We start from the raw sequence: 27,025 nt of genomic DNA on the forward strand, positions 1-27,025 counted from the left end.
ACCCAGCCTCCACAGCTCTCCTCTCTCTCTCCTGGGTTGTTGTTCTAGAATGATATTCCTCTTGGATTCAGTGTGTGCAGTCTGATTTGGGTGGAGCCTTGATCTGTACACGGGAGTGCTGGTAATGTCTGGCCTTCAGTGCTGCCAAAGGCAAAAAGCTGGCCTCGCCTCTAAGCACATAGTTGGATTGCTGGGGCAGTGTTAAAAGGAGGGTGGGGCAAGCAAATACCACTCTCTTCCTACTGTGTTTTCAGGAAGTGATTAGAAATGCAGCTATAAGTTGAATAAAATCAAAAGAATGAATTGTCACCTTCCCCCAACAAAAACCAGATGAGCACAAACATATACACACACACACACTCCTCTGGACTCCACCCAAGACCCACACCCTGCTCTGCTGGGCTGCACTTCGGTGCTGTTTCAGAGCAAGGAGCCTTTGGCATTCCATCTCCATTCTTTTTCCGGGGAGAGGACTTAGGAGTCTTCTGAATAAGGGCTGAACCTCCCTTTAGGCACACTGGGGGTCTCACTTCCCTATCCCCTCTCCTTCCGGGAAGAGTATGGGCACAGGCATGTACGTGGGAGGAATAACCAGTGCCAAGACTGAATCCATCAGTTAGGGATTGGGTTTCAGAACTGGTAGTGCAATTGTTTGCAGAGTTGTCAGTGAAAGGAGTTTCTGTGCCATCAACACACTTCATTCCTTCCTTCCAGCTGCCTCTTTTCCTTGTACGGCCTTTTGCCTGGTGCCTCCGTGGAGTTTAAGCCATATGGCTCTTATGAATATTGTTTGGAGTCTCCAAAAGTGGCTGGCTGTATAGCACACAGCACCCCTGGGTCTACCCCTCCCCTCTCAGCAGCTGTTTGCCACTGACTGAGGTGGCGACTGAGCCTATGTGTGTGGCCAGAGTCAGTGACAGGCATCCCACCCAGGCCTGGGGAAGCCCTTCGCCAGTGCGGTTCCTGTGGCAGCAGCCAGACACGCCAGAGCTCCTCATACCTTCAGGGCTGTGGTGCAACAGCCAGCTTTATGCGTTAGCATTGTTTAGTGTTGGTTGACTTGACTTTTCTGTCCCCACCCTCTGTGTTTAAGGAAATCTGGCCATTGTCCAGTAGGAAAGAAGTTGGCATTTACAGAGAGTGGCTTTCTGCCACCTCTCTCATGGTAGGAGCCAGGACCACCTTCCATCTCTGCTTCCTACCCGTGTGGCAAAGAGGAAGGGGCCCCTCTGTGCTCAGCCTCCTGTTGTGGAGTTTCAAGTTGCCTAAGATCAGAATGAGGCTATCTGCCAGGTTATCTGCCCAGATAAACATTTATTGTTTACAGAGACATGTTTCAGCTGCTCTGGCTGCTCCCACTGGTGAGATCTTCTAGTTTCTTGAGGTTTTAAGCCAGTATATGGGGCTGACGTCCAGACACAGAACTACTGGAGCTTGAGAGGCTGTAAGTGACTGGCGGCTTCAAACTTAGCTTCACCATTGCCCCTCCTCACCCACTGCCGGAGCTAGATTTATATCTCCTGTTCTTCGTCCTGCCTTGTGGATGTGGAAACTGCGTCTACATTTTAAACATGTCCAGCCTTTAGAATTGGGAGATTTACATGAGATCCAGTGTTAGCACACAGTCAGCTGAAGACTTCTTTTCATGGCAAAGCCAGCCTTCTGACACTGTGTTTTCCTTGACCACGTGACAACTGTTCAGTGATGGCAACAGGGATAGAGGCAGATTTTCTTTTTTAATCAACTATCTCCAGTGCTTCCAAATATTGTCTTTTTCTTTTTAGTGATGTGATTGATTTTCCAACGTTTTATTATACTGCAAAGTTAAAAATTCTACAGTGAGCTCACTTATACCCAATACCTGGATGCTCTCATTCTCATTTTACTGTATATTTCTCACCATGTTATCTGTTTATGTCTTTCTCTCCCTCTTTTCCATCCATTCATCCATCCATCCATTTTTTTCTTTTTTAAAATTATTATTTTTTAATGCTTGTAATTCTAGCACTTTAGGAGGCCGAGGTGGGTGGGTTGCTTGAAGCCAGGAGTTCAAGACCAGCCTGGCCAACATGGTGAAACCCCATCTCTCCCAAAAATACAAAAATTAGCCAGGCATGGTGATGCATGTCTGTAGTCCCAGCTACTCAGGAGGCTGAGGCAGGGGGATCAATAGCTTGAGCCGGGGAGGCGGAGGTTGCAGTAAGCTGAGATTGCACCAGAGTGAGAGTCTGTCTCAGAAAATTGCACCAGAGTGAGAGTCCGTCTCAGAAAAAAAGTTTAGCACTCATTATACCTGGTGTTTTTTGTTTGTTGTTTTGCTTTTTAATACAGCTCAAGTATGCAGATTTGTTCAGCTTTCAGTTTTATTTTCAATTCTCTAATGGATAAAAAAAGCACCAAAAAAATTCAGTTTTTACATTTCTTTTTGAGACGGAGTTTCGCTCTTGTTACCCAGGCTGGAGTGCAATGGCGCGATCTTGGCTCACCACAACCTCCGCCTCCTGGGTTCAGGCAATTCTCCTGCCTCAGCCTCCTGAGTAGCTGGGACTACAGGCACGCGCCACCATGCCCAGCTAATTTTTTGTATTTTAAGTAGAGACAGGGTTTCAGCATGTTGACCAGGATGGTCTTGATCTCTTGACCTTGTGAGCCACCGCGCCCAGCAAGTTTTTACGTTTCAATTCAGATACAAGAACTTGGAACAGAACCATTGATATTTTTTTTGAAGAGGAAAGCAGTAATAGGAAATTTAACTAGGAAGACCCTAAGCTTCAATTGTAAAGATACCTCCTTTTCCCAAGAATTAGGCCTAATCAAGTCTATACCTACCAATTATGGACAGGGAGAGGCAAATCACAGCTAAAGACCTTGGCACTTCTGTAAGAAATTTAAATAACAGACAGACATATAGAGATTTGTAAATATGTACTTGCTGCCAGATAAACCACAGAGAAGATGCTGTATTTGTGGTCCAGGGAAGTTTAAATATTTGTGGTCAAACTTAAAATTCAACATAAAACCCTCATCTGTCATGGAAACTTTCCAGAAACTGCATGGAGGGGGTGTGCAAGCTACATAAACGCTCAAAGGCCTCTCCTTTCACCGGGTTCAGCTAGAAAAGCCTGTTCTCCTTCCTCCACTCTGTGTAGCTAACAGGCCCTTCGATAAGAGAAGGAAATCCGTGATGCTCCAGTCACCCACCCAGGAAGTCTACTCTAGGAACCTCCCAGGCCAGACATGGTGGCTTACGCCTGTAATCCCAGAGGCCAAGGCAGGAGGATCCCTTGAACCAAGAGTTCAAGACCTGGGCAATATAGGGAGACCCTGTTTCTATAAAATATTAGCCAGGCCTGGTGGCAGGCGCCTGTGGTCCCAGCTACTCGGGAGGCTGAGGTAGGAGGATCCCTTGAGCCCAGGACATTGAGGCTGCTATGAGCTGTGATCACACCACTGTACTGCAACCTGGGCAACAGAGCGAGACCCTGTCACAAATAAAGAAGGACCTCTTTTTTTTGCGGCTTACTCTTTCAAGTCTGATTAAATGTTACCTTTCTTAGGGTCTTCTGTTCACCATCTTATATAAAATAGCAATACTCTTCCTCACCCTGTCACTCTCTGTTTCTCTTACCCTACTCTTTTTTCACAGTACTTTCCACTACTGTCTGCTTATTACTCTCAGTCTCACAAAAATGTTAAGCTCTAGGAGAACAGGAACATTGTTTTATTCACTGCTGGAATTACAGACATGAGCTGCCACTCCTGGCCCAGAATTTTTTTGTGTGTGAGATAGTCTGCTTTGTGGCCCAGGCTGGAGTGCAATGGCACAATCTCGGCTGACTGCAATCTCTGCATCCCGGGTTCAAGCAATTCTCCTGCCTGAGCCTCCTGAGTAGGTGGGACTACAGGTGTGTGCCACCATGCCCGGCTAATTTTGTATTTTTAGTAGAGATGGGGTTTTACTGTGTTGGCCAGGCTGATTGAACACTTAACCTCAAGTTACCTGCCTGCCTCGGCCTTTCAGAATCTTGGAATTAAAGGCATGAGCCACTGCGCCTGGCAAATTTTTAAAAATGAAAATTTCAATATTTGTTTTCATAGCGGAGGCTGGAGGTTGGGGAGCGGTTAAGAAGACTCCAAAGAGGTCCCATTACAATTCAGTCATACACCAAATTCCCATCTTTCTTTCTGGATCATCCTGTAGTTTCTGTAGCTATTTTCTGTAAATCATGCGAATTCTCTCTAATCCTTCATTATTTCTGTTTTCCACCCTCTTAGCTGTTGCCATTATTTTGAGGCATTGGATGTAAAAAAAAAAAAAAAAAAAAAAAAACCTGTTAGATTTACCTTGTAGGCTGAAATTCAGAAATTAGGCAAGGTTCAGGTAGCTTTTCAGAAGGCAAGGCAGGTGTGTTTAGTTATACCATTCCAGGATGCCCTCATAAATGGAAACCCTGAAGTGAGGGCTTGAATGCCCTTGAAGGAGAACAACAAAATACCATTTTGGAAATAAAATGATGCTGTCCTGGGTGTTCCAGCCCCTCCCATGCTGGCCTCCTTTCGGCACCATTCCTTTCTGCAGCCCCACCCCGCTTGGCCCTGGCATGTAGTCCCATGAACATGCCACCTGCCTTCTCTCTCTCTCTCTCTGGCCCCATCCACTGACTGCTCAGTTTATTTTTTCCACATCCTCACCCTCTTCCAGCTCCAAGTTAAATAACCCTCACAGATGGCTTTTTCCCTCAGAGCGGTTTAAGAACACAGGGCAGTGAACTGGGGCCCTGAAGAAGCTGCCCCAGCCCAAGACTGCCCTTCTTATGGAAGCTCAAGACAACTTTGTCAGTAGCTCCCTAGAAGTCCACAGACTGTGAGCATAAAGGCAGCAGGTTGGGTGGTAGAATGTCTCTTTAACACTGTAATCCTCTAGCAGCTAACAACTAGTTCTCACTTAGAGTTACAAGTCGGTAGCTGGAGCCAGATCCACTGCGTACTCCATTTTCCACAGAAGACATAGTACTTCGTAGCTGGCATCTCTCCCCACCTTTTTACAGCATGGAAACCCAGCAGGAAATGACAGTCCCCGTTTGTGTTTGAGTTCATGGTTTCAGTCTTTACTGAACCTCTTCATGAATCCTGAGAGGCCAAGATCCCTGCCTTGCCTGACCCAAAGGGCAATATTCCCAGCTGCCAGCACACCCACGGGAAGACAGGGAACTTTGGATGCCGATTAGGAATTCTGCATAGAGTCCAGGCGTGGTGGCTCATGCCTGTAATCTCAACACTTTGGGAGGCTGAGGTGGGTGGATCACCTGAGGTCAGGAGTTCCAGACCAGCAAGGCCAATATGTCAAAACCCCATCTCTACTGAAAATACGCAAATAGCCAGGCATGGTGGCACACGCCTGTAATCCCAGCTACTCGGGTGGCTGAAACAGGAGAGTCGCTTGAACCCAGAAGGCGGAGGTTGCAGTGAGCCAAGATTACGCATTGCACTCCAGCCTCGGGGGCAGAATGAGACTCCATCTCAAAAAAAAAAAAAGAAAAAGAAATCCTGCACAAAGACCCAGAATTTCACTTTCTTTCCTGTCAGCAAGGACATGGAGGTTTCCTGTCTGCCTTGTCATCAGCTTTGGAACATTTTCCTCCTGCATTCCCCCATGTGTGTAGTGGCTGGAAGCTTCACCCCATTCATCCCAGCATCCTCCTTCCCTCTCTCCTAATCAGCTGGGTCTGGTTAATTTTGCCCTGGTGACAGGACAGTCTTTCCTTGTCCTCAGGGTTATTCCTGTGGAACGTAAGACCTCTCTGGTCATGGTCTCCCTCTTTCCCTTCCTTCTCACTCTTTTTTCTCTCTAACTATGGCCTTTGTAAATAGATTCCTCTGAGGTCACCGAGGAAGGGTAGTATGTGGTCTTTGCTGCTGTAGGACTCTTTTCCCTCAGTAAGCAGAGTTCCCTTGAGAGACCCCCTCCCTTCCTTTATTAAAAGCCATGTTGGTGGCTTATCTGCTTGAACTGTGGCATAACAGGGCATGGAACAATGGCATGCAGAGAGTGCTTTGGCCAAAGAGAAGTTAACTTTCAGCCAGAGACAACAGTTTGAAGAAACTTTCCTTGGTAAGAAAAGAGGCAAGAAGAAAGGTGGTGAGATGGAAAGGGAAAATTCTATGGCAGAGAAGTACTCTCTGAGAACTCAATCAGAAATCAGTATCTCCTCCTCAAGTCTGGTTTTTCCAGCGAGAAGTAAACTGTTACTCTCTTTCCTCTCTTCCTTCATACCTTCTCCAAGATCAAGCATTGCCAGATAAATAACACACCCTTTTGCTTACAAAGTAGAAGTTACTTGGATTGACAGATTTGTGGAGCTTTTGGGTGCCAAGTGTCAGGAGGGAGTTTTGATTTCCATTTTCCTGTCCTTGTGATGGACTTTACATTTAGTATAAAAGTTCAAAACTGCCAGGCGCGGTGGCTCACGCCTGTAATCCCAGCACTTTGGGGAGACTGAGGCAGATGGATCACGAGGTCAAGAGTTTAAGACCAGCCTGGCCAACATGGTGAAACCCCATCTCTACTAAAAATACAAAAACTAGCCAGGCATGGTGGCGCACATCTGTAATACCAGCTCCTCTGGAGGCTGAGGCAGGAGAATCACTTGAACCTGGGAAGCAGAGGTTGCAGTGAGCCAAGATCCTGCCACTGCTTTCCAGCCTGGGCGACAGAGCAATATTCTGACTGGGGGAAAAAAAAAAGGAATGTCTTGATGGTGATTCTCCTAGAAGGCAAGCCTACTTCCTCTGTGCCACCACAGAGGTGTTGCTGGCAAACTCATCTTGAAATTACTACTTGCCTCTTTGCACTGTGGCTCTTATTAAAGAGTCTTTCCTGACTTTAGATCTGATGATAAGTTAGCCCAATAGAGTGCCCTCAGTCTCCTGTAGGGCTCACAGTTTTGGCTTATACCCTCCAAGTGGCCGGAAGGGAGCTACAGGGTGTTGGAGATGGCCATGGGAACTAAACAGCTCACAAGAAGAGCATGGGTGAGAGCCAGCTGTTCCCCGCTGCCTGCTGGAGCAAGCTCAGTGAGGCCACTGACAAGAGTCCTCAGAACACTAAACAGGTGATTAAAACATCAGTATAAGTCTTTCCAAGCTTCACAGAAAGCCAAAAATTTAGTTTGGACACCAAGAGAAATTTTCCGCTCTGGAGCTTTATAAACTGGTTTGCTGTTTCTTCTCTGCTCTGTAGCCAGAGGGGAGCTCTGTGCTAATGATTCCATAAAACCCTCCAGGTCTTCCTGAGTGGCTGATCATAGAGAGTAACCTGTACCATGCTTTTCCATCAGAATCATCTTTAGCCTCTCACTGTTAGTTCACATTCTGAATCTTCAACCCTTCCACAAAGGCCAAGCCCAGCTCTTGGCACTGTCCGCTGTGACAGAACAATCCTTTTTTCTTTCCAAGACGACTGCCCAGAATCACAGAAACCTGTAAGAATGGAAAGAGAGTAATCCCACTTCCGGGCATTCACCCAAAAGATTTGAAATCAGCTGGTTGAAGAGACGTGTGGGCTCCCAGGTTTACTGCAGTACTAGTCACCATAACCAAGTGATGGAATGAGTCTGTGTCATCAGCAGATGAACGCATAAAGAAAAGGTGATACATACACACAGTGGAGTACTAGTCACTCTTCAAAAAGACAGCAGTTCTGTCTCTTCGACAGCATGGTTGGAATTGAAGAGCATTATCTAAGTGAAATAAGCCAGGCACAGAAAGGCACACACAATATGATTTCACTTTCATGTGGAATCTGAAAGAGTCCAGCTCATAAAAGTGGAGAGTAGAATGGTGGCTACAGAGGCTGGGGAATGGGGAGATGATGGTCAAAGGGTGCAAAGCCCCACTTCCACAGGAGAGAGAAAGATGGGCGTGTGTTTTTCTGAGATCTATTGAACAGCATGGTGAATATAAAAATACAGTACTGTACATTTAAAATTGCTTTAAGAGGCCAGGTGTGGTAGCTCACAACTGTAATCCCAACACTTAGGGAGCATAAGGCAGGATGATCACTTGAGACTAGGAGTTCAAACCAGCCTGGGCAACATAGTGAGACCCCATCTCTAAAATTTATATATATATATATATATTAGTGGGGTGTGGTGGTGCACACCTGTAGTCCCAGCTACTTGGGAGGCTGAAGCAGAAAAATCGCTTGATCCTGGAAAGTCAAGCCTGCCGTGAGCCTTGATCATACCACTGCACTCCAACCTGGGTGACAGAACAAGACCCTGTCTCAAGAAAACAAGCAAAACAACAAAAAACAAAATTCCTTTAAGAGAATAAATTTCAAATTTCCTCACTACAATAAAATGATAAGTATTTGAGGTGATGAATATGCTAATTGCTGGATATAATTATTACACATTGTATTCATAAAATAAAGTATCACTTTGTACCCTTGTAAATATACACAAATTGTCAGTTTACAATAAAATTTTTTAAAGGACTAGGAATAGATCTTCAGAATTATCAAAATTTAACAGACAAGGTTCAGTAATTTGCCCAAGAGCACACAGGTTAGGAGACCATGACACAGTCATTCCACTAGGCCCTGCTTTTTCCTAGACCCATGGCATTTCCTAGACACAGAAGTGCACCAAGCCCAGAAAGAGTCCAGTCTTCAAGAGATCATCTGTGAGAGGCTGCCCTTTTCTCTTCTCTGAATTTCCAGGCTAGAACAGATCTTTCCCCTGTGGAGATTGTAAGGGCCTCTGTGGGAAGCACATGTGAATGTTCTGGATCATGGAAAGCTGTGGGCAGGTCCTGCACTTACTAGCTGCATGACCTGAGCAGGTTACTGCTCTGAGCCTTAATTTCCTCATCTCTACGATTGAAGTAGTGACGGCATCTCCTTCATCAGGTGGTTGTGGAGATCAAAGGAGTTGGTTCGTGTAAAGCATGGTGCCTGGCATGTAGTAGCCATTCTCTGGGTGTTAGCTGTAGCTGTGAAGGGTGAGTGAAGCATGCAGCAGGTTTTGCTGTGTCCTGGAGGGCTGATGGCAATCTTCAGGGAAGGTGGCTCTGGTGAGCTGGTAGGAGCCTCAAATGAGGGAGGGGATTTTATCTGGCTTCAGATCTTAGCTTTCCTGAGAATGTCATTTAATTTATTTGAATTTCAGTTTCCTCATCTACTTCATTTGGATGTAGTAACTGCATCATAGAGTGCTGAGGATTTCTAGATCCTAAAAGTATCATGAAAAATATAAGGTAGGCTGGGTGCAGTGGCTCACAGCTGTAACCCCAACACTTTGGGAGGCCAAAGCAGAAGGACCACTTGAGGCCAGGAGTTTGAGACCAGTCCTAGCAACATAGTGAAGTCCTGTCTCTACAAAAACAAAAATTCAAAAATTAGCTGGGCATGGTGGCACATGACTGTAGTCCCAGCTACTTGGGAGGTTGAAGCAGGAGGATTACTTGAGCACAGGAGTTGAAGGTTGCAGTGAGCCTTGGTCATGCCACTGTACTCCAGCCTGGGTGACAGAGCAAGACCCTGTCTAAAAAACACATATAGTAGTAGTGTTTGCACCTTTGAAAAACAAAGAGTTGCATTTTGAAGAGTCTACTAAAATTGTGTGACCACCTTGACCTAACCTTCCATCCTTTAAAGCGATAATTTTCAAACTTTGTGTTCATAAGTACATGGAACACTTACCTAAAGGATACATTCTGGCTGGGCATTGTGGCTCACACCTGTAATCCCAGCACTTAGGGAGGCCGAAGAAGGGTAATCTCTTGAGCCTAGGGGTTCAAGACCAGCCTGGGCAATATCACAAGACCCCATCTCTACAAAATATTTTTTAAAAATTAGCTGGATATGATGGTGTGCGGCTGTAGTCCCAGCTTACTCAGTAGGTTGAGGCTTCTATGAGCCATGTTCACACCACGGCACTCCAGCCTAGGTAACAGAGCAAAACCCTGTCTCATAAAATAAAATGTTTAAAAGTACACATTCTAAGGCCCTACCTCAAGAAATACTAATATATTGAATTGAAAATAGAATCCATAGCCAAGGAGTAGTGTTGGGTAAAAAGAAAAAAAACAGTCGGGTACTGTGGCTCATTCCACGTGCTGGGGAGGCCAAGGGCGGCAGATCACTTAAGGCCAGGAGTTGAAGCCCAGCCTGGCCAACATAGTGAAACTCATCTCTTAAACAAAATACAAAGATCAGGCCAGGTACAGTGGCTCACACCTGTACTTCCAGCACTTTGGGTGGTCAAGGCAGGTGGGTCATTTGAGGCCAGGAGCTTAAGACCAGCTTGGCCAACATGGCAAAACCTCGTCTCTACAAAAAATACAAAAATTAGCTAGGTGTGGTGACATGTGCCTATAGTCCCAGCTGCTCAGGAGGCTGAGGCAGAAGAATTGCTTGAACCTGGGAGGTGGAGGTTGGGCACTAAGATCATGCCACTGCATTCCAGCCTGGACAACAGAGCGAGACTCTGTCTCAAAAAAAAAAGGTAAAAATTATTTGGGCATGGTAACAGGTGCCTGTAGTCCCAGTTACTCGGGAGGCTGAGATGGGAGGATCACTTGAGCCCAGGAGATAGAGGTTGTAGTGAGTGGAGACCTCGCCACTGCACTCCAGCCTGGACAACAGAGTCAGACCCAGTCTCGAAAAAAGAAAAAAAGTTGAGTTTTGGAATCTGCATTTTTAATAAGCTCGGTGTGTGATTTCAGTACAGTTGGTTTTGAAAAATGTTTTTTAGTGTTCAGATGTGAAGAAAGGGCGTTCTGTATGCCAGCCATTCGCCTTACTTATGCCTTGTCCCAAGCTATGAATAGTTAGTTCAATTTAGTTAACAAAGCTTGTTTGTCTCTAATTAGGAGACATGGGCCATGTTTGTGATTCAGGACTCCAGAAACATAGAACCTGAACGTGCAACTTAAAATGGTTTTCTACCTCAGCCCAAATCTCAGAGAATGTCTGTATATTATATTTCTTAATATGTTGTGAGGGCGGGGGAGAAAAAAATATGCTATGGGGGTTCTTCAGGTACGGATATAATGTTTTTTTTTTTCCAAAGCATGACATCAGTGCTTTGAAGAGCATTAAATCTCACTTCTTAGGAGGTATGTTTTACCTTGCCCTGGTACACCAGCCTCCATGGAGTTAAGATGAAGCAAGACATGCCCAGAGCTTGGCTTCTTGTGGTATCTTATTTCACATAGGAAACTGTAGGCAGCCTGTCAAAAAGGAGTACCTATTCCTTATTGAGTCCAGATCTCCATGAGGACCACCACCCAAACAGAAAATAGCATCTCCATCACAGGTGTCTGTGTCGCACAGCTTCAGAGCTCATATTCGCACAGTACATACAGTATGGCTGCACCCCCTCTGTAATGTCCTCTGGAATTGTCCTGAGGCCATCTGACTCCCACGATCAGTCACCCACATTATTCAGGTATCCATAGTGCATGTTAAATACTGAAGATAGATTTTAAGTGCACACACACACAGGTGCCTGCCCTCAAGAATCTTACTTAGGAGAAAAAAACGGGACAGATTAATAGGAGAAAGATATTGAGAATTGGAAACAACACCAACTTATAAAAGTTATGTAACATGGCCAGGTGTGGTGGTTTACGCCTGTAATTCCAGCACTCTGGGAGGCCAAAGCAGATGGATCACCTGAGGTCAGGAATTTGAGACCAGCCTGGCTAACATGGTGAAACCCCGTCTCTACTAAAAATACAAAAATTAGCAGCTGGGTGTGGTGGTGGGTGCCTGTAATCTCAGCTACTTAGGAGGCTGAGACAGGAGAATCGTTTGAACCCAGGAGGTGGAGGTTGCAGTGAGCCAAGATCGCACCATTACACTCCTAGCCTGGGGAACAAGAGTGAGAATCTGTCTCAGAAAACAAAACAAAACAAAAATTATATATCATAAACTTGAGAAGGGAATGCATTCTCAGATGAAAAATGTAGGATCCAAAGAGTACTTAATAGGTTGCAATGGAAGGAGTAAATGACATGATGAAATCAAGTAAGAATAAATGTGAGACCTTACCACATTTATTCATAAGTCAGCCACACGTAGCATGTAGCATGCAGCACAATGGTAAATACTGAGGACTTCTTCAGGCATATAGGGAAAAGACCTGGGTGAAGGAAAAGATGTAAAAGGGAAGAGTTGGTGGATGGCTTGTACTCCATAAAGGGAGATAGGATTTAGCAACATATGTGAAAACAATTTGGGGATTTGTTAATTAGAAACTCACAATTGGCTGGGCATAGTGGCTCATATTTATAATCCCAACACTTTGGGAGGCTGAGGCAGGAGGATTGCTTAGCTTAGGGGTTAGAGACCAGCCTGGGCGACATGGCGAAACCTCATATCTACCAAATATTTAGCCAGATGTGGTGGCACACTCTTGTAGTCCCAGCTTCTCAGGAGGTTGAGATGGGAGCATCACCTGAGCCTAAGAAGTCGAGGCTACAGTGAGCCATGATCTCACCCGAGCAACAGAGCAAGACCCTGTCTTCCCTGACAAAAAAGGATAAAAGCAGCTCACAGTTTATCAGTAGTGCAAGGTGGTGAACGACAAAAGTATGCTGTTAAGTCTTTTATTAAAATTGAGTATCCCAGATAGAAACAGGAGGAGATGGTCTTACTCTGCTCTGCTACCGGGTCACATGTGTGCTCGCTGTAGGAGACACATTAGTCTTAGTGAAAGTCTTAGTGAAAGAATAAGCAGGATGTTGAGGAGACAGTTGGAGTGAGGCACAGTTGAAGGAAGTGGGACTGTTTAGCCTAGAGAAGGTATATAGCACAGCAGACCTCAAATAATTTCAGGCCAGTCAGATAAAAGCAGGATTAGAGTTTGTTTTTGTTTTTGTTTTCGTTTTTCCTGTGGCCCCAGAGAACAGAATTAGAAGCATTGGGAGGCAGATCTGGGCTTAAGAATATTTATACCAATTAGAAAAGTCCAAAAATAGAATGGCTTTCTAGTAGGAAATGTGCCCTCTTACAGATTCAACACAGTAACACACCTCATGCAGAATGGTCAGAAAAAAAGTCTGTTAATGTAGATAAGAAAAATTACTGGCCAGACGTGGTGACTCATGCCTGTAATCCCAGCACTTTGGGAGTTGGAGGCAGATAGATTGCTTGAGTCCAAGAGTTCAAGACCAGCCCTGCCAACATGGTGAAACCCTGGGTATGCAAAAAACTAGCAGGTGTGGTGGCTTGCACCTATAGTCCCAGCTACCTGGGAGGCTGAGGTGGGAGGATCATGTAAGCCCAGGAATTCGGGGCTGCAGTGAGCTGTGCCACTGCACACCAGCCTGGGTGACAGAGAGAGACCCTGTCTTAAAAAAGAGAAAAGAAAGAAAAAAAAAAAAGAAATGTATGTTTCTTCAATGTTAAGTAATGATTGACTTTAAAAACTACTCCAGGGCCTTGAACCTTCTCCACCTGAAGTAGTCAAGAAAGAATTGGATCACTGAGGGGTATTTAGAGGAGCCTCTCGGAGAGACTCTGCATGATTATTAAGGTTTCTTCCAACCAAAGGGCAAGATAATTCGCTTTGTGACATGTAAGCAGTGCAGCTGTTGAGGGCTGCTAATGGAGTCAGAGACGATTAATGAAACATGGGCCCTGTCCAAAGGTGCTGAAGGGATCATGGTGTACTTGGAAGACGTCAATGTGAGGCTCCTGTGGAGTCAGGGACTGCATTTGCCTTCTCTTCTCTTGTGTGCCCAGGATGCGTAGCAGTCCCTGTCAGATAGGAGAACATTACGGAAGATTTGTGGAAGGTCGGCTGGCAGGCTGGACATAGGCTAACTGGTGTCTTGAAGGACTTTTAGGCTGGGCTTGGTGGCTGATAACTATAACTCCAGGAGGCCAATGAAGGAGGATTACATAAAGCTATGAGTCTGAGATCAGCCTAGGGGACATAGTAAGACCTTGTTTCTACAAAAAACATTTAAAAATTAGCCATTGGCCCAGGTGCAGTGGCCCACACCTATAATTTCAGCACTTGGGGAGGCAGAGGCAGGTGGATCACCTTAGGTCAGGAGTTCAAGGCCAGCTTGGCCAAGATGGTGAAACTACATCTCTACTAAAAATACAAATCTTAGCTGGGCGTAGTGTCATGTACCTTTAATCCCAGCTACTTGGGAGGGTGAGGGAGGAGAATTGCTTGAACCCAGGAGACAAAGGTTGCAGTGAGCTGAGATCACACCACTGCACATTAGCCTGGGTGACACAGCGAGACTCCATCTCAATAAATAAATATAAATAAATAAATATTTGCCAGACATAGTGGTGTGTCCCTGTGGTCCCAGCTACTCTGAAGGCTGAGGTGGGAGGATTGCTTAAGCCCAGTTGTTTGAGGCTGCAGTTAGCCTTGATTGTTAGTAGACCAAGACTCTGGGAAAAAAGAAAAGAGAGAGAGAAAAGAAAGACCTTATCAAGCTTAAAGACGATGAGGGGGTGAATTGATTGCTTAAAGATAAAATCACTGCAGGTTGGGGGATTCTTATGAGAACTTTCGGAGTTGCCAGGAGAGGTAGACCACCTGCCTGGTATGGCAAACGGGGTTTTCTGGGTCCTGAGGTTCAGGATTAGGGAATAATAGCTAGAAGTACCACTGGTGATCTTTGTGGGGAGGGGTGGGTGGGTGAGGGTTTGCAAGGAGTTTGGGAAGCATTAAGAGAGATCGGGATTTCATTTTATAGCAAGGCTAAGCCCAAAAGGATTCTCTATCCTGACTTGCTCAGGACCCATCAGCCTGAAAGGAATGAAGGAGCAGAGTACTAGGTCTCTGCAAGGAGCTTTTCTTCTCCCATAGGCTGAGAATTCTGCTTTCCTGAGTGCCATAGGTCATGACAGGCAGGGAGGGGTGGTTGCCCTCTTGATACGGGGGTCTCTTGATGTATCTGGTATGAATGTGACCCACCCCACCCAACCCCCCAACTGAAAGAGGATTTTGCTGTGTTCTCTGCTGAATCCCCAGGGTCTAGAGAACAGTGCCTCCCACAGAGTAGGCACTTAGATTTGCCGAGCTGCATGTTGCCTAAATGTGTTGTCGACTACAGATATCTCAGAAAGTGCACTCCTGGGCCACACATAAAATCAATACTGTTAGAAGCAAATCTGGTAAAGGAGCCTAAACACAAACCTAAGGGAAGGCTTCCTGGACATGGCTGTGTAGAAGGCAGACAGTGTGGTTCAGAGTGACTAGAGCCCAAGATTCAGCGCTTCTGGCCCAGAACTAACTGGCAGTGTAGAAACAGACTGTGTGTGGATATCTGCAGACTGAGACAGACGGGAGGCCTTCCATCCCCAGGGGCTGAGCCTGTAGCCTCCCCTGCTGGTTCAGTAAGTGAGGGCCCCAGCGCCTGTGTTCCAGGTTTCAGACCAGCTGAAGCCAGCCAGACCTGAAAGGCTTGTATTGGCAGTGCCAGTATCCGCCTTTAACCCCTGCCAATGTGGGTGGCTGCTCTCAGAGCACTCTGCAGGGGAACAGAATTGGACTGAAGCCCCAGCTATTGCTGCCTATAGCTTGCTCTCTGTGACACTCTCGACACTCACTGAGAATGTACCTTTCTGGTACAGCTGGAGCCCAGAGCTCTAGAAGAGAATAGTTTCTGTCCATTAAGAAACAGTCCAAGAAGAGCAAGCTTACTCTGCCCACGGAAGACCAGACTCCTATCTGGCTTTGTTTGGAATGTCTAGGGCTCAGGAAATTCAGGTGGGTAGATAATACCATACATATTGGGGATCTTCTTATCACTACTTTCATATTGGGAGACATGAGGCAAGGATCCAGCTGGTTCTTATTTAAGAAAGATACAAGGCTGGACACGGTGGCTTATGCCTACAAACCCAGCACTCTGGGAGGCTGAGGCGGGAGCATTGCTTAATGCCAGGAGTTCAGAGCAGCCTAGGCAACAAAGCGAGACCCTATCTTACAATAAAAATAAAATAAAGATGCTATTGGTCCGGCAAGGTGGCTCACGCCTGTAATCCCAGCACTTTGGGAGGCTAAGACAGGTGGATCACTTGAGGTCAGCAGTTTGAGACCAGCCTGGCCAACGCGGTGAAACACCATCTCTACTAAAAACACAAAAATGAGCTGGGTGTGGAAGAATTGCTTAAACCCAAGAGGTGGAGGTGGCATTGAGCTGAGATCTCACCACTGCACTCCAGCCTGAGGCGACAGAGCAAGACTCGGAAAAAAAGGGAAAAAAAGAAAGATACTGCTGCAGGGTTTGCAGGGCCTCCTCAAATCCTCCTCAAACTATGAGCAAAGGCAGAGCCACTGCCCCTACCCCCCTGTGAAGGGACCAGATCGACAAGGCAATTGATAGTGTTTCTGATCTGTTTATCAGGGGCACACTTATTCCAAAGCCTGGGACCTTGGAGCCTCTCTAGATTGCTGGAAAATGCATGCATACCTATGGTTAGGTTCAGGAGTCCTTTTGAAGAACAGGAAGAGGGACTGCTGAAGAGAGGCAAGGTCTTCCCTCCCCTGCTTGGCCTGCCCAGTAGCCTGCATCTGGTACCTCTGTTCTGAATAAAATATTTCAGGCCCCAAGTGGTGGCTTATGCCTATAATCCCAGTGCTTTGGGAGGCCCAGGTGGACAGATCACTTGAGGCCAGGAGTTTGAGACCAGCAATTTAGCAAGACCTCATCTTTACAAAACAGTTTTTAAAAGTTAGCCAGGTTCTGCTTGAGCTCAGGTGATTGAGCCTGCTATGAGCTATGATCACATCACTGCACTCCAGCATTTAAAAATGAACAAATTTTTAAAAAATTTTTTTGCAGCTTCAACAGCCAGGTGAGTATTCCAGGGCCTCTCCCCTTGCCCTAGGCTGTGTGCCAGCCCCATGCTTCCCACTTTCCCTCTCAGACTGGCTTTCAAACACCTCAGCAGTGTTAGGCAGTACCCCGCCCACCTCTAAAGAAAGTGGAGAAAAGAGGAAGAAGAAAGTGGCAGCTGCTCAATTATCCAGCACATACTGGGCCCAGGTGTCTCGATATTATTTGATATGTATTCTTTCTCTCTCTTTCGTTGAGTCACGGTATTACTCTGTCACCCTGGCTAGAGTGCTCTTGGCTCACTGCAGCTCTGAATTCCCTGGCTCAGGCGATCCTCCTACCTCAGCCTCCCAGTTAGCTCAGACCGTAAGTGTGCTGCACCACCATGCCCAGCTTTTTTTTTTTTTTTTTTTTTTGAGAAAGACACAATCTCACTATGTTGCCCAGACTTGTCTTATCTCTTTGTTTTTTGTTGTTGCTGCAACGGAGTCTCGCTCTGTCACCCAGGCTGGAGTGCAGTAGCACGATCTCAACTCACTGTAACCTCCACCTCCTGGGTTCAAGTGATTCTCCTGCCTCCACCTCCTGAGTAGCTGGAATTACAGGAGCCCGCCACCACACCCAGCTAATTTTTGTTTTTTTAGTAGAGATGGGGTTTCACCATGTTAGCCAGGCTGGTCTGGGACTCCTGACTGCAGGTGATCGCCTACCTTGGCCTCCCCAAGTGCTGGGATTACAGGCGTGAGCCACCACACCTGACCTTTATTATTTCTTTTAAATCTCACAAACAACTTGAGCAAACAGAGGCTCAGAGAGGTTAGATGACTTGTCTAAGGATAAACAGCCAGGAAGTGGCAGTTAGAGCTTGAAGAACTCAGGTCTGTGTAACTGTGAAGCACAGGCTCTTGTCCAGCCTCCCATATTGCCTTGTCTTGCCTCTTGCCAGAATGGACCCGTTGTTTCCTACTGTACTTACCTCCTTACTTCCTGTGTCTGCTTCACAGCTCCTCTGTTCCCCCTGGTTCTCGCTTCAGTGTGAACATCATCTTTTTCCCGGTAGCCAAGTACCTGTACCTTTCAGGATTTTCAAAACCTCTCTTGGGATAGTCTCCCCACTGCCACCAGGTCTTCTCATCTAACCATTTGCCATTTCCTACCTCTCTAAGAGACTGGAGCACACACATGGTGGTTACAGGTGGGGACAGCAGGCATCTGTGCAATGCTGGCAGATCATGGCCCACATTGCCTCCTCTAAGAAGGAAACACATCTGTTGGGACAAGACACATGGAATGGTGCAGCTGCTGTGGGTGGATCGATGATGTTAGCCTTTCATCTTGTGACCCAGTGGCCCTTTAGCCGGCACAGACCAACCACAGGACTGGGGAGGGCTGGGTCTGGACACTCCATTGGAAATGACTGAGAAAGGCTGGGCACAGCGGATCACTTGAGGCCAGGAGTTTGAGACTAGCCTGGCCAACATCGTGAAATCCCATCTCTACTGAAAATGCATAAATTAGCCGGGCATGGTGGCGCATACCTGTAATCCCAGCTACTCGGGAGGCTGAGGCACAAGAATCCATTGAACCCGGGAGGTGAAGGTTGCAGTGAGCCAAGATCATGCTGGTGCACTCCAGCCTGGGCAACCGAGCAAAGACTCTGTCTCAGAAAAAAGAAAAAAAAGAAATGGCTGAGAAAGTAGCTGGTACTTAACACTACATAGCGGCCCAGTTATAGCAGGGATAGGGAAAGAGTGAAATAGTGTTTGACTGATCCCTTGGACAGTATGCTCAGAGTTTGTCAGGAGATGCCTCTGGTACAAGGACGTGTGCTTTTTCTCACTCTGTCCCCCTTATCTTTGAGCCCCTGCACAGGTTCTTCCCTTCTCTCCCCTGTGACCCATGACCCTCTTTCTCAATATCATACCAGCTTGTTCTGACTCAAGTAGGCTGTGAATGTCTGTCTCCTCGTCCTGAGCTACTGCCTGTGTCTTCAGAGTGACTGCATCCCTGTGGCCAGTTTCACTCCTGCCTTCTGGAGTCTGCTTCCTGCCAGGAGGCCCCTCCCCCTAGGAATGTGAATGAACTATTTCCTCTGTCTTCCCAGCTCCAGAGGATTCCCTGTGTGGTATTTTTTATTTCTTGTGTCTGAACTTCTCTTGGCAGACCCCTTCTCAGCCTGGCCCACCCTTGGCTGCTGCGGAATTGTGCTTCCCACCCTTCAGTTTCCTCTGAGGGTGAGTAGTGCATAACTAGAGGTTCTCAGTTTGTGAAAACACATTAGTCTGAGTTACATTTCTTGTGGCCAATCCTGGAGGTTTGGCTCATTAAAGATGATAATTAACCCATTGCTAATTGACCTCAGAAGCCAGCCAAGCAGCCTGTATTACCAGCCTTGGTGTTGGATTTGTAGCTATTTTTAAGTTTCTTAATAATCTCAGCAAGACTTCACTTTTCCTGTCTGCATCCTATTTGCTCTAAGGACATTCTGTAAAATTAACAAGCTATAAAGTTTGATTGAAGGTTTCAACAAATGTGAGAATAATTGGCTCCATTTAGAGAAACAAGAAAAACAACCTGTAAACTTGAATTGTTGGGGGGAACCCATGTGATTGTTCTCTTTAACCAGAGGAGCAGTAGCAAGCTGGACTTTTAAGACTAGAAAAAAGAACTGGCTGATAAAACAAGTTTAAACTCTGATTTCTTTGAACAAAATATTTTGAAAAAGAAATTTTGCGAAATGACTAGCAACCATGGTTGTGCCTTCCAAGAGGCCTGTTTGGAGAAAACAGGGACCACATACTGATGGTGCGAGCCCCTGACTCCCTAGTGCTTGCATCCAGGGGGCTGGCTCTCCACCCCTTCCTCAGATTCCTGGCTAGAGTTGGAGGTTTCTCCCTTCCCCACGGCTGCCCTGAGGTATTAAGTCTTGTGGCTCAGGTCAGTGCCTGGTGCTTAGTCCCTGTTCTCTCTTATCCCCCACCTTCAGTAAGGCAGCATCTAGCATTTTCTTTCCGCTGGGGCATCTCTACCCTCACTGTGCTTGTTCCCTATTGAGTGCTTGTGAAGAGTCACCAGTTTTCAGATAACACCATTTTTCTTTTTCTTTTTCCTTTTTTTTTTTTTTTTTTTTTTTTAAACACAGTCTCACTCTGTCACCCAGGCTGGAATGCAGTGGCGTGATCTCAGCTCACTGCAACCTCCACCTCCCAGATTCAAGCGATTCTTGTGCCTCAGCCTCACCAGTAGCTGGGACTACAGGCACGCTACCACACATGACTAATTTTTGTATTTTTAGTAGAGACAGGGTTTCACCACGTTGGCCAGGCTGGTCTCGAACTCCTAACCTCAGGTGATCTGCCTGCCTTGGCCTCCCAAAGTGCTCCTGAGCTACTGTGCCCAGCTGAGAATCACCATTTTTCTCTACTTCTCCACCTCTCCACCTTAAATACCCCAGACCCAAGTCTTCTCTCTTGACCTAGACATTTTCATTGTTCCTCACTCCCCTCAGCTCCAGCCCCTGTTTACCCCATGCTTACTTTATCTCTCTCTAAGGAACTGAGCCTAGGACAGGACAAGCTCCTGTATCCCCTCTCCGCATCTCACTTTCGGTTTTCCTTTCTGCTTGGTTCTTTGCGTGTGGACTTGATTAGAGTGATAACTGGAGCCCTGAAGCTAAAGGTTTCAGTTCCTTCTGCCGTGGTAAGCTGCCTCCGATGGTCTTCAGGGGAAGGGAAAGGGGCTTTCTTTTGGTGCCTTTCTTTCAGCTCTTCCCTGACCTAAAGCCCCAGTTTTCTTTCCCAAGCTGATTGAAATGATTTGTGTGTGATATTTTGTCAATTAACTTTGGAATTGTTGACAGTCTCCTACACAGTGAACCTCCCTCCACCTAGAAGGTGTGCTGCAAAGGCCCTTGGGCTCCCTGGGTGTTCCCTGGCTGGCAGCCCTTTCAGTCACCTCTAGCCCCAGTCCAGCCCCACCTGCTAAAGTAGCCCAGGAAGGGAGTCTCTCCTGCACAGCTCTTTCTCCTCTAGAGGATCCAGAGTTTGCCCCCAGAGCTGCGATATACATGCTGCTTACATTCTGTGTTTTTCATTGATATAGAGTGGAAAAATGTGCTCATGAGCAGAGTTATGTGGGGATTATGTCATCAACTTCATCTGGAGTCCTTCCTCTCCAAGCAGGGAGTCCAACTTTAACCCCTGTCCTACCAGGAAGTCCTCCTTGGCCAAGCAAAGATCATCTTAGAATTGGCTTCTTTTTTTTTTTTTTTTAAATGAAGACGGGGTTTCACCATGTTTGTCAGGCTGGTCTTGAACTCCTGACCTCAGGTGATCTTCCCACCTTGGCCTCCCAAGTGCTTGGATTACAGGCGTGAGCCACCACGCCTTGCCAGAATTGGCTTCTTGTTTGTGGTTTGAAAGGCTTTTCCCATTATGATATCTCTTATGAACCATATTTAAACTGGTTTTGTTCCCTTGGGGCTATGTTGTTTCTTCCCTGACTCACGTGCTCGAGGCTTTGTCTGGGAGAATGTTCTGTAGTCTCCTGAGGAACTCCAGTGTCAAGAGAGCTGTGATCCTCTCACCAGTGGGCTCATTTCCCTACCTGAAGGCAGAATGCTTTGCAGACAGGCCAGTGAGCTATAGACAGGTTTCTCTGTGCCCCTGGGCAAGCCCTGGACATTCTGTCTCTCAATGTGTCCATCTACTAAAGAGCTCCAAATATGCGCTTCTCACCCACCCGGTACACTTGACACAGCTGTCGCCATTGTCCCTGCTGGCTGGATTGCAAAGGACAGGCAACCTTTCTCTCTCAGAATAGAGGCCTGTTAACGCCAGGTCAGAGGCCCCAGTGGATCACAGCCTTTTGCACATCAGCCGGGAGTGTCCTTATCCTAGAGGAACTAATGGCTATAGCAGACACAATCCCCAAGGAAACCCATTTCCTTCTAAATGGGGTGGGAATGAAAACCGGGAGGGGCTGGTCCTCATTGCTCCTATGTCCATGTAATAGACAGCTCCCACTGACCCTGCAAGGATGCACTGCAGGTGGCCTCAGGATGTTCACATCCCTGGGTCCTGCTGTGCCCTGGAAATCCCCGTCTCCAGGAGCCCCACGTCCACACATGTGGCTTTTCTCCCTCTCGTTCAGGAACCATGCTTTCTTCCTCAGCTGTTCAGCATACCATCTAGCCCATGCTCTAGCAGTAGCCACACTCCTGCCCACCTGTCCATGCGCATGCACCCATGGCACACTCCTGTCCTGGGCACGTTTCTGCCGCACACCTAGCGGGGGTGCCAGTGTGCTTCTCTTGTCCAGGTGAGGCTAGGGACCATTCCAGGCTTCTTCTCTGTCCTCTTCTCACCCCTTAACTCCCCCTCCTCTCCATTCAGTGGCAGCAGCCTCACACCTAGAAGGAAAGCCCTGGACCCATTACATAATTTCCATAGTGCAGGCAGTAGCTGGGGCATAAGGTCAGAGGTCATAGTGGGGTCAGGTGGCTGACACACACTGCAACGACAAGGTGGTTAAAATTAGACCACAGAGAGGAAACTGGCAGTCTTGTGGAAATGCAGAAGTTTCCTATGCAAGCAAGAGGCTGGAGATGCAGGAGGCCACTGTGCGTGCTGCCTGCCAGGCTATTACTCATTTCGGCTCTGGTCTTTAATGCCTTTTAGCCCCTGCTTCTGTATTCTAGCCTTCCTCATCACGTTTGAATACACGCAATGGAATCATAGTTACCTGCCCTGGTCCAAGACAAGCTTGCTTTCTCTTTGGGGTGCCTGAAGGCATGCCAAGCTCAAGGGGCTGTACTTTTTCTAGGCCTTTCTGAGTAGCCGAAAACCTTTTACGTCAACCTCTCAGGTGAAGGTGGTCAAGGTACTTAGTTTGAGATTCCAGACTATAATGGTAACAGGGCCACTGGTGAGAGACAGCAGAGAATACCCCTAGACAGGGTAGCAAAGTGGGGCTGGCTGTTGGTGGCAGAGGATGGAGTCATGGAGCACACAGTTGACTGGTATGAGCTTCCCTTTCCTGGCCAGCCAGCCTGCAGAGTGGCGCTCATTTATTTCTGTTGTCTTAGAGAACATGGCTCATGCCGCTTCATCTGCTGTGTCTGGTACCCAGCAGAACTTAACTGTGCTGTACATCTTTACCGTGAGCCTGCTGTGTGCACAGCATGTCCTTACCAGTCTTGCCAGTGAAGTATGGAAACTGTGAGGTTTAGGCTTTGCCGCCAGAGGGGTTGCTGTCCAGACGAGAGAGAACACATGCACCTATAAAATGATGATCCGATAGTCTCCAGATTAGTACTTCCCTGCGTGCTGCAGATAGAAGGGACTTCTTCATGTGATGTTCTTTCACGTTAAGAAATGGGGATGCATGGGCTGGGCGTGGTGGCTCACGCCTGTAATCTCAGCACTTTGGGAGGCCGAGGCGGGTGGATCACAAGGTCAACACATCGAGACCATCCTGGTCAACATGGTGAAACCCCGTCTTTACTAAAAATACAAAAAATTAGCTGGGCATGGTGGCGCGTGCCTGTAATCCCAGATACTCAGGAGGCTGAAGCAGGAATTGCCTGAACCCAGGAGATGGCGGTTGCAGTGAGCCGAGATCGTGCCATTGCACTCCAGCCTGGATAACAAGAGCAAAAAAACTTTGTCTCAAAAAAAAAACTTTGTCTCAAAAAAAAAAAAAAAAAGAAATGGGGATGCATTAAAAGAGAGGCAGGGGCAAGTCAGTGAGGATGAAGGGGCCATCCGCTGTGGCATGTTTCCCATGTGGAGTGGCCTTCAGCTTCCAAGCTTCAGGCCCAGCCGGGGCCCTCTCCCTTGGAGAACACTCTGCCAGTAGGGAGAGGAGGATGCTGTAGGCTAGCGATGAAGAGAGGGGCACAAGGGGCAGGCATGGAGGAGAGTGCAGGCAAAGCAGAAGGGTGTGGACGAAAGGGCATGCATTTGTGGTGCCTCCAGAAGGGGGCGGACTGGCTGACAGTGGACGCTTCATCTGAGACACTCGCACATTGCCTATTGCTCAGAATACTGAATATCATCTCAGCCACATCAGCCCAAGCTTCTCTGACAGCATTGACTTGTGCGCTGATGTGGTCACATGGGAGCACGTTGGCGTAAACATCAGAAAGAGTAGGGCTTTGGTGAAACACCCCCACCTGCTTTGTCTGTCTCTCTCCTGACAATTTCCTGCCTGACTCTCTTGAGGAGCTCTATAGGTAGGGCAGGAACCTGTCAGGGGAAGCCCACAATGATCTGGATGAAATGGAACAGCCAAGAAAGCCCTTAGTGTTCATGCTGCACTCGTGCTGAAAGCTCTCCTTTTGGGAGTTGAGCAGGGGAGCTGGGAGAGGAGTGGAGATGCAGCGAGGGCCCCAGAAAGCTGTGTGCTGCGAAAGCCGGTGTTTTCCACTCCTCTCCCTCTTCTGATTACAGACCAAACTTAGAAGAATGTAATGTATTCTGTTTTGTATCATGACTTCAGTCAAATAAATGTCAGGCACCTGTCATGGGTCCTGGGGTTGTTTGCTGCCCCAGAGATCACCTAAGGAGGGACTGTGGGACCTTCCTTCAGGAGACCTGCCCCGGGCCCTCACTTAAACCTGACGTGCCCGCATGCATGCCACACTCCATCATTCATTCTGACCCCCTTGCCTGGTGGCTTTGACACACTTCCCATGTGCCCCTCAGCCAGCAAGCAATAATATCTTGTCTTCGTCTTCCCTTTCAGAAAATGCTGTTTTTCTTCTCTCCCTCTCGCCCTGTAGGTTATTGCAGCTGACTGCAAAAGGGTCACAGTGCTGAAGTATTTTCTGGAAGCCCTTTGTGGACAAGAAGAGCCTCTGCTGGCATTCAAGGGTGGAAAATATGTGTCAGTGGCACCGGTCCCAGACACCATGGGAAAGGAAATGGGAAGCCAAGAGGGAAAACAACTGGAAGATGAGGTACTATGCGGGAAGAGCCCTCTGTGGCAGAGGGAAGGCTCCCTCCCCGCCCTGTTTGCCCATGCTTCGGCCTCTGCTCCTGGTTATTTATGAGCACACAGAGCCTCGTCTGTATGAATGTGAGCAGCAGCTTCTCAAGAGTATGCCGTGCTGGTGCCCTTCCTGCCAGTCCACCCCGGTGCCTCCATCCCACTCCGCTACGAGTTCCAGATGCTTCTTTTAATGTTGCATTGAGGAGAAGGGAGGGAAAGAAAGAAAGAGTTTAATAATGTGCAGTTCTTGAGGCTTAGGAAAGGGAGTAGAGAAGAGGGGGTGTTAGGGTTCAGGCTGAGGATGAAGTTTATGGATGTGTGGAGATCAGCGCGGCACAGTCCTGGGCTCCAGCCTCCAGCACACGCACAGGAAGAGCTGACATCGCTGGCCCTGTGTGGAAATCACCCCTCCCAGTCCTGCCCTCCCTCCCGCGCTCCCTCCCTCCCTCCCGCACATCCTGATGTGATTAAGGAATTCTCCTCCTGTCTGTTTGCCCTTGGTTGTTCCTGTAGCCCTTGCTTCACTCCAGACTTGTGTGTGCATGCACACGCGTGTACATGTGTGAGCCTGTGTACCCACCCCTGCAATTGCCCTGCCGTGTATATTGTCCTGCCGTTGCATGTATGTGTCTTTCTGGGGGGGATTGTTGGTGTGGGGCTGTGTGTGCTGGGTCTGGGTGTCAGCTGAACTAAACACTGCTGCCAGCTTCCCTGCTGTGTGTGGGTTCCAAGTGGATGTGAGTGTGTGGTGATGTTGGAGCATATATGCAGCTAATATCACTGCCAGCTGCCCTGCTGTGTGTCTGGGTGTGGGTAATTCTGTCTCGGTGTGTGTTCACACACACCTCTCTTTTGCCCGAACATTGACTCTTCTTTTTACCCCACAGTGTTAAAGACAGGAGACTGAGGTGGGAAGGAGCATGGGACTAAGGGAAGGGACGGAAGGGATTCTAGCCAGAGGCCAGGTCACCCATAGGCCAACACAGTCATTTGGCCCACAGCAGTCTCAAGCGCCCGGTAGAGCAGGGCGGGGTACAGGGATGAAATCAGCAACAGGCCAAGGAAGCCAGATGTCAGCTGGAAGCTGTCGCTTGTGATCTGAAACAGTGATAGAGTGGCCACCTTTGGAGCAGAGTCTTGAGAGCAGCAGAGCCTTGGACTGGCTTCATTAGAATAACTGGAGAACCCCACCCCACCCCTGATGACATAGGGCTTAGCTTCCAGGACAGAGGTGGTTCCAGGGATGAGAAGCTGAGCCCATGATTCCAGACTCTCCAGATTAAACCTGGGCAGGGAATAATGGGAAAGAATGAACTGTTAGCATGGGAGGAGACAGCAGGCTTGCTAAAGCTGTCAGAGTGTCCAGGCCTCAGGCAGGGCAGAGCAGTGCCACCCAGGCCCTGGGCACTGTCTGGGGAAGCACAGTGGAGGGCGAGCCATCTTAGCTCCCAGGCTTGCCAAAAGCTGTCCTCTGGCCAGTGGAGACTGCAGTCCCAAATACAGTGAGGCCCAGAGTGGGGCACAGCGTCAAAGCCAGGGAGGGCCACCTCTGCTCCCACGAGGAACAGATCGGTTCTCTGCTCCCAGGTCTTTGTAGTACCACCACCACACTTTTTTTTTTCTCATTCTTTTTTTTTTGAGACGGAGTTTCGCTGTTGTTACCCAGACTGGAGTGCAATGGCACGATCTCGGCTCACTGCAACCTCCGCCTTCTGGGTTCAAGCAATTCTCCTGCCTCAGCCTCCCAAGTAGCTGGGACTACATGTGCACACCACCATGTCCAGCTAATTTTTGTATTTTTAGGAGAGACAGGGTTTCACCCTGTTGACCAGGATGGTCTCGATCTCTTGACCTCGTGATCCACCCACCTCAGCCTCCCAAGGTGCTGGGATTACAGGTGTGAGCCACCGCGCCTGGCTTTTTTTTCTCATTCTAAGGCTTACTGACCAGACAAAGGTTGTGACCCACTCCAGGCTGCCCACTTCTTCCTTTTCCCACGAGGCTCCTGGGTTCCTTCATGCTAGTCACCTCTGGGAAACTCTACTTACCCTGGTCTGTGTAATTTCATAACCCTGCACTTCCTCGTTTACTGTGAGAGCTGAATGAACCTCAGACAAGCTTCTCTGACCCTCTTCTGACCTCAGTCAAGCTCACTTCAAGCCCCGTGATAACCTTGTATATTCCTGGTCACAGCAGGCAAAGGCAGTGTTCCCCC

The 27,025-nt window shown here is 47.7% G+C and overlaps 1 protein-coding gene across 6 annotated transcripts in view; it reads left to right on the forward strand.

The window, feature by feature from the left end:
- Positions 1-27,025, forward strand: part of SMG6 (SMG6 nonsense mediated mRNA decay factor) — a 236,877-nt gene that overhangs the window by 187,320 nt on the left and 22,532 nt on the right. For 5 of the 6 annotated variants that reach the window (XM_002747809.7, XM_054255590.2, XM_035299378.3 and 2 more), the window contains one exon: positions 24,602-24,778. In XM_002747809.7, the coding sequence (XP_002747855.4) occupies positions 24,602-24,778 (177 nt within the window). Of the gene's footprint in view, positions 1-18,835; positions 19,053-24,601; positions 24,779-27,025 lie in introns of those variants that run through there. The other variant, XM_078372451.1, reaches the window with a different exon arrangement.

This window comes from Callithrix jacchus, chromosome 5 (genome assembly GCF_049354715.1).
Source record: "Callithrix jacchus isolate 240 chromosome 5, calJac240_pri, whole genome shotgun sequence".
NCBI classification, from domain to species: Eukaryota; Metazoa; Chordata; class Mammalia; order Primates; family Cebidae; genus Callithrix; species Callithrix jacchus.